Source organism: Sardina pilchardus, chromosome 17 (assembly GCF_963854185.1).
Source record: "Sardina pilchardus chromosome 17, fSarPil1.1, whole genome shotgun sequence".
NCBI classification, from domain to species: Eukaryota; Metazoa; Chordata; class Actinopteri; order Clupeiformes; family Clupeidae; genus Sardina; species Sardina pilchardus.
In genome coordinates, this window is record NC_085010.1 from 18877888 (window position 1) to 18885387 (window position 7500).

Sequence of the window (7500 nt, forward strand, 5' to 3'; positions counted from 1 at the left end):
ACACGCACACACACACACTCTCTCTCTCTCTCCCTCCTTTCTCCTGCCTCTGCTACTCCAGTTTACCCTGAATTTAAAAGAAAAAAGCCTCCAATGTTTATGTAACCTCATTCCGAAGTGCCTCTGCATACGATCCAGCACCTGACCTGCTGGGGATTCATCAAACCGCTAACGAGCCAGCAGCTCTCGCATCGCTTACACACATCGCTAAATATAAGCACCCTCTTTTTTTACACACACACACACACACACACACACACACCTTCACCACTACCATGAAAGCACTACCAGAAGCACTACTATGAATATGAAGTGCAGCAGTACCCCCATTGGCAGAACATGCATATTCATGGGATGCTGTAGAAAGATGTGTTCGGGAAACGTGGGTGCATTGACAGAGGTAACTGGGGTATAAGCGAGTCTTAAAAGAAACAAGAGAGGATCATTGAAAAGAAAAAAACATAATCCTTCACTTTGATGAGAGGAAGAGAGAGAGGGAGAGAGAGAGAGAGAGCGATTCAGCTCTTTCTGAATCAAAAGAGGAGGGAAGCATTCAGTTGCAAATGCCGGTGCAGGTTGAGGTGTCATTTGGAACAATTTGAGAGTTCTCCGCTTTGGCCGACTATTATAATAACACCCACCGGGCAGCATGGCAACGGGAATAGTCATCTGTTTTTCCACTAAACAGATCAGTTGGAGGAGGATGAGAACGGCAAGGGAAGTGACGTATGACACACACACACAGATGCAAGGGCTTAACAACTCCAGAGATTCTTTTATTTATATAGGCAGTGCCAAAGAATTTACATCCCACCTACTCTCTCTCTCTTGGTGAGTGTGTGTGTGTGTGTGTGTGTGTGTGTGTGTGTGTGTTTTAACACACAAGATGGAGTTTGTTGCACCATGTACACCAGCATCAGTGGGGGGAGGGTGGGAGGGAGGGACATTTTCCAACAGGGTGGGTGCTTGCTTTCTTGAGGAACTGCTTTTAATCCATTCCCTGAAATGTAATTCCCCCTCTTTAAAAGAGACAGCTCTGTGTGCTTACACTTCAGCTGAGAGTCCCTGTGTGCAAACCGCAAACATAAAAGACCCCCGTGTCCGTTCCGCTAAGCCCAGACCCGAACAGAGATGAGCATTGCCATGATCAAAGCCAAGGCCGCGCGGCTGCGAGCACGCCATGAGACCCGACACTCGATACGCCCCCTCGCCTCGCTCACGGCGAATGGATGTCAAACTTGCGGGGAATCTCGCACCTTTTGACCTATTGACCTATTTTAAGACTGCATCACACACGTAGTGAAGCTGGTTTTTTGGCAGAGCCCCGCACCCAGGAAACGGCGCCGAATCGTTGAAAACCAACCACTCGTCCTGGTGGTCGGGGCACTGAAGCGGGAATTATGTAAATGGGCCCAAGGACCCTGGCCTCGATTGTTATCGTGCCGTGCAAAAACAAACCTGTTTACACTGAAACCCAGCACAAGCAAACACATTGCAGTAATCCCCTCTCCACTTGGTTCCAGACTGAGACGGTTCCTCCTGGTACAGTGCAAGGAACAGGCTGCTTGCGGAGCTCAAAGCCTCTCGATCTCCCTCTCCCTCCGTCACCCCGCCGTCTCTCCGGAGAACCGGGGGCGTTTTTTTTGGCGTGGGATATTACGTGGCAGGGGCCTAGAATTTAGGGTGCAATGCTAATCTGTCGCCTGAAAGCCCTTTAGTAAAGCGGGCCCTGCCTGCCTTCCTCGGAGTGAATAGGCTGTTTTGAGTTACAAAGTAAATTGCAGCCAAGTAGGCCTGTGCACAGAATCAAGCGCTTAATTCGTGCCCGGGACAGAGGTATGCAGCGGAGATATTGGCAGGAAACAGTCCAGCGTCATCTGGAAATGTGATTAGGGGATTACTTGAGCAAAGTGTGTATCTAGGTGGACTTAAACCCGCGTAAAAAGTGCTCCTGTATTTACCACTAGAGTGCTAACCCAGTAATGGTGAAACCAGTGACGGACAAAACCAGCCAAATGGACTGCTTGACATTTCTCGTGCGGGCCCCCGTTTCCGTTAAGCACCATTAGACCACCAAGAGCAACATGTGGAGAGGGCACGTCTGTGATTTACCTTCCTCGCTCCAGAGCAGGCGATAACAGGCCAGTGGTCATAATGGCTCCAAGGTTACACTCTGTTGGTCCACATCCGAAGTGCTAACACCTGAACCTCTCAACAGGTGAGACAGGTGGACAACAGATAAATGGTCAAAACATTCTGGAGCAGAATGCTGACAGTCTGAACGTTCTAGAGTCAAGCTAAACAGTTCCATGTATCAAGCTACAGTAAGTCAAGCTGAACAGTTCCACGTATCAATAACTCTGACTCATAAATCACTGACATTTTGAGTGTATCTTTTTTTCTTGCGAGAATCGCTGTGCATGAGAAACTCCCTCACTACTGTCATGATGCATTTGAAACTTTCTCACCATGCACATTATAGCTGTAATCAGATGTAACAGGCAGTTATGGTTACCAAAAATGGTGCAGCCTATTCCCATTCTGTTTTTAGTTATCATTTATCAGGCTAAAGTTAGTGTGTATAGTACGTGGGCCACAAATTAAGTACACGAGTTCTTCAAACAAGTTCATAAAAGGAATGTAGCAACGACTTATTTTTACTTGGATCTTTTGGATCTGTCTCTTTTCCAGATTTCGTGCTGAAGTTGTTTTGGCAAGTTCGCAGCTATGCACTGTATGTTTGCGTACGTGAGGATACAAATCAGAATGTTGATTTTCATATCAGCTGTTTCCAAGAAAGAAAGAAAAAAAAACGAAAACTTTGTTCTGCTGTGAACAAGAAAACACACACACCCACTCTAGTGCAGCCTGGAGCATGCATGACTTAGGGCTGTCACACACGGTCGGCAATGCGACAGTCAAACGTGAGGGTGGAACTCTGGTAATCGCTTCACTACACATACTACTGGTGACGCGATCTGGCAAACGTCGATTCAGTGGAGATACTCTGATCAGACTGCTGTTATCCTATTATGACGTTATCAAAATCGCCTGAAAAATAGACAGGGGCCGAATAGAGCGATGCGTCTGTGACAGTTGCCCCGTCGTTCCACTTGATGTCTGTGATTCTATTCAGTTTGCTGGTTGCTTGCCATAAATGATCGTTGCATGTGTGTTGGCCTTTATACATTCAGGTTCCCTGCTTCACACACAGGTGGCGACAGAGAGATTTAGAACTTGGCATGGGTTGTATAATTCCTCCTGAATCTCATTCAAGGCAGCATCACCTTACAGCAGTAAGACAAAACAGCAAGAGCCCAGAGGTATACACACATTCTAGTATCTCATAGTTTCTTAAAGAATCTTTAAATAGCATGATTTTGACCTGATGATGACCTTGCTTTAAATATGTCTCTGCATTAATGTAAAGGGTGCAGTGCAATGTATTATGTCTCCTCTTCAACACCCAACAGTAAACAAACATACATGTCATGAAAATGTGTCTTCATTTAAGGGAAATATTAATCTAAATTCATTAATAAGGTGTCTTTAGCTCTTGCCTAACCAGTACATTGTGCACATGTCAAAACCACTGCACATGCTCTGCAACATAACTTGGGGGGAAAAAAAGAGAGAGAACTCTGAGACCTCTTGGCCGAGGTTCTCTCACGGGTCACTGCACTGGCCAGAGCAAAGGCTCGCTTGCTGAGAGGGAGCAAAGAAAGCACACTGGTGACATCATCCGCTCCTCTGCCTTCCAGTGTGCCGTTATAACCCTTAGGGGGACGGAACTGCATGCGCTCCCAGTTGTTACATGTCTTAGTAGGAAATCGCCGTGCACCAGCAGCCAAAGCTAATGATTGAGAGCCCGGCTAATGGTTGAGAGACTCCTGCCACTCCTCTCATTCCCAGCCAATGGTGGTAACTGTTTTAGGCGCTGCATTTGGACGTACTGTAGCAAACCACCACACCAGTCTCAACTCTAACTCATGGCTGTGCATCACTCCCACCGGTGGCAGCTATTAGTACAGCAGGCAGGCAGACAGGCCGTGGTGATGAGAGGGCGCACCGGAGATCACCAGGGACAGATGAGTGGACGCACCGCCTAGAGCGACAGAGTGACTTTCTCCGTACAAAAGCCCACTTCCTCCTTTTTTTCTCTCCTTCTTTTCCCCCTCTGCTTTATTCTGGTGGCAACCCGTGCTCTCACCCCCGCGCATTGCCACTGACCTCTTTTCATGACTGCTGACTCCCCCCCCCCCCCCCCCCCCAGCGCTTATGCTCTTTAGCCACCAAAAAAAGAATCTTCACAGCCCCTGCAAACATTTTTTCTTTTGCCATTTAAGATTGAGAGAGGAAATAGTATAGCCATGGCTTTCACAAATAACTGCCATGCCTCAGCTCTACTGAGCTCTACATTAGTGGGCCCTCTGTTGGCCCTCAGTACATGAGATTTCTTAAAGGACTTTATTATAAGGAAGGTGAGGTGCCCCACATCGGCACACAGGCATAGCCTGTCATTCTGAGGCGCAATGAAGACGGGGATAATTACAGAGTGAGGGGACTTACGGAGTCGCGGGGTCCTCCTCACAAAGCTACCCTTCTCCATCGCCCAGGCAGAGCAGTGCTGTGTGAGGCAACGAGTGAAAATATGCCTGGAATCGCGCTGGAGAATACCTAAGCACTTACATAAATAAGCAGGCTTTAGCGTGTCCGCACATTTCCCGCTTGTCCTTATCAAACGCTTATGTGCCGTGAATGAGCCGTCAGTGCAAGGCAAACACAAGAGCTACTCTATCAGACAGCCAGGCTTTGTGGTACATAGGCTAGAGGAGTGTGAGGAGCTCATTTGACTCAACGTGTGAGGGCGAATCTAAATGCGAATGGCCATTTTAATCATGGTCTCATAATAAAAATAACGCGAACAAAAATACCCACGTTTGTTGATTGGTTGGTATGATTTTTATCAGGCTATGTGAGGAGGCGGTAAACCAGAATGGTGCAGAGAGGATTGCTTAAAGTCAGCTAAACTGTTTTAATTCTGACCTATATTACCAGCCCCGAACGTTTGCGTTGGAGCAGCACTTGGAGCCAACAGTAGGCGATGGGAGTTGAGCTTCCACACCAGAATTTTCGCTTCCACACATGGGTGCAATATTCGAGAGCCAGTAAAATACTTGGCCAGCTACCGTTCGCCTGGCTCTGTTTTACTGCTCAGCAAGTGGTCATTTGCCCTAAAAAACATTATGCTCGCTGGGACCTGTTACCATGGCTACTGCTTAACTCTTTCGCCCCCCCCCCCCCCCCCCCCCCCAGAGAGAGAGAGAAGGGGGGAGAAGTTATCCGGACGAAGACTGCAGTGACGCACTTATCTAGCCCCCTCACATAAAACTAAATCCTGTCTTCTCTACATAAATATAGAATTGTCAGAGAGAAGATGCGTATTCTACATGTGCACATCAACTTAATTCAAACTTAAGCACGAAACCATAGAAACTGTAGAAAGTAGGGTGATAATCTTATCAACCATCACTCATGTCCCATCACAGAAGGGGTGCTATTTGACATCGTTATCTTAATTGTCATGCATTAAAAAAAAAAAAAAAAAAAGAAAGAAAGAAAAAAACAAGATAAGCATTATAACACACAGTCGATATGCACTATGTTTCTAGTGCGTATTAATATCCTGGCAATAAAAGAACCTGGAGGCACCAGGAATAGAAACACAGGTATGATAAGACGACAGCTTGCATTCCTTCAGAGAAGTGAGCGTCTTACCTATATCTGAGTTGCAGTACGCCTCTTGTGGGTGCGACAGTGCGCACGAGCAAGCCTCTGTCAACTGGTTGATCTGCAGGCTGCCGAGGACGAAGAGAAGACTTAACAGCTGGTGGTACATGGACTTCATGCTTGCGCTTATTCTACACGTGGCAAAACTTCCTCGGATACAAAGTCAAAGTTTCGGCGTCGGATCCTTCCCGTAGTTGCTTAAGTTCCCTCTCACTTGGTTGTCTCTAGACAAGCTCGGGCTGTCACTGGCTGACTGTGCTCTGGTGCGCGAGTCACAAATTACATATAGTGCGCGAGGAGCGAACGCCACCCACAATCTCTCGAGATTAGACGCGCGTCGGCCAATCACGGCGCGATGATGCCATTTAAAATAACAGAGCTATGACATAGTGGAATTGACCTCACAGTCTCGTACTTTTTTTGTAATACAGATTTTTTTTCTAAGTTTAGTTTTTATCAGTGTTGTTCAGCTCTGTGTGAGACTAAACGGGTGGAAATTGCTGTCTGAATGGAAAGCTACATGATGGCGATGCCGGTTGTGCGTAATTCTAACCATGACTGGAGGTCTATCTGTTGTAGGCTACTGCGCTCTGCATTCATACTGTACATTTCTAACGATCAGCATGGCAATGCCATTTTTAGTTAGACGTTGCAATTATTATAAAATAATTAAATGAAGGACATGTTAACTTTTCATATCCCTTTTCAATCAGTGTTGAAGAGTTGTGCCAAGAGTTGGCTGTAACTGTCACATGTTTGGAAGGTTCTTTAATAATAAATAAGAATTACAGTAATATAACAAAGAAAACCACTGATGAAATATTTTCCAGCATGTCTCAACACATTTGGTCATATTGAATGTATCCCTGGCAGGATCCAATACAAAAACCAATATTGTATGCATTACCATGGTGATATGAATAATCACTTCCTCCCTTAAACAATAGTTTCTATGAATTTGCCACATTATCTCAGAAGTTAGGCGTTGCTGCACATGGGTCATGTCCTTTGATAAGCGGACACATTGTTTTGCTGAAAATTGTTTACAATAATGTTACTCCACATTCATTGCATTCTTCCGCCTTGCCTGAATTCATCAGTGTGTGTGTTTCTATAAAACCCTAATTAAGGCTCGTCATAGCCTACAACTAAACATAACCTCTTGGCATCTAATGAAAACGAGTTCTTCAGGTGATTAAGTTGGATGAGCTGTACCACAGAGAATAGTCAGTGCCTGTGAGCTGCAGTCTCCTGGGAATGACTCAATGTGATCAATGCCATTAGTCTTAAAGTGTTGAGTTTGTCAAATTAATTTTAATCTCTCTCCCTCTCTCTCTCTGTCTCTCTTTCTTTCTATTTCACTCCCTCTCTTTTTCTCACTCTCACTCTGTTATGTAAGCTTTTAAGTAGCGTTGAAAAGATATTTCAGGGGTTCCGATCTTTGTACGTTCAGGAACACTCTGAGACTGTTAAGGATTGTATAATAAAGCCGAAGTAATCTAGCACTCCCGAAGTGTGACCCCTCCTGCTGGTTAATTAACAGAGCGCTTTGCTCTCAGAAATGTCTCAAGCTCGGCTAATGCATTACGTATTCAGTGATGTGGTTTGCCATTAGTGGCCCTTTTCACCGTGCAGTGTTTTTATAATTTGCCAGATTTCATTTGAGTTTCGAGTCGTTTGGTGTTGGGCCATTGTCGTTTAGGATGACCT

General features: G+C 45.7%; 2 protein-coding genes across 2 annotated transcripts in view; one reads left to right on the top strand and one right to left on the bottom strand.

The window, feature by feature from the left end:
* LOC134061974 (metalloproteinase inhibitor 3-like) overlaps positions 1-6040 on the bottom strand; it is a 19648-nt gene extending 13608 nt beyond the window's left edge. Inside the window, exon 1 of the mRNA XM_062517831.1 lies at positions 5779-6040. Coding sequence (XP_062373815.1) covers positions 5779-5908 — 130 coding nt within the window. The 5' untranslated portion in view covers positions 5909-6040. The remainder of the gene's footprint in view (positions 1-5778) is intronic.
* Positions 1-7500, top strand: part of LOC134062183 (synapsin-3-like) — a 108695-nt gene that overhangs the window by 57498 nt on the left and 43697 nt on the right. The gene's annotated exons all lie outside the window — the stretch shown is intronic.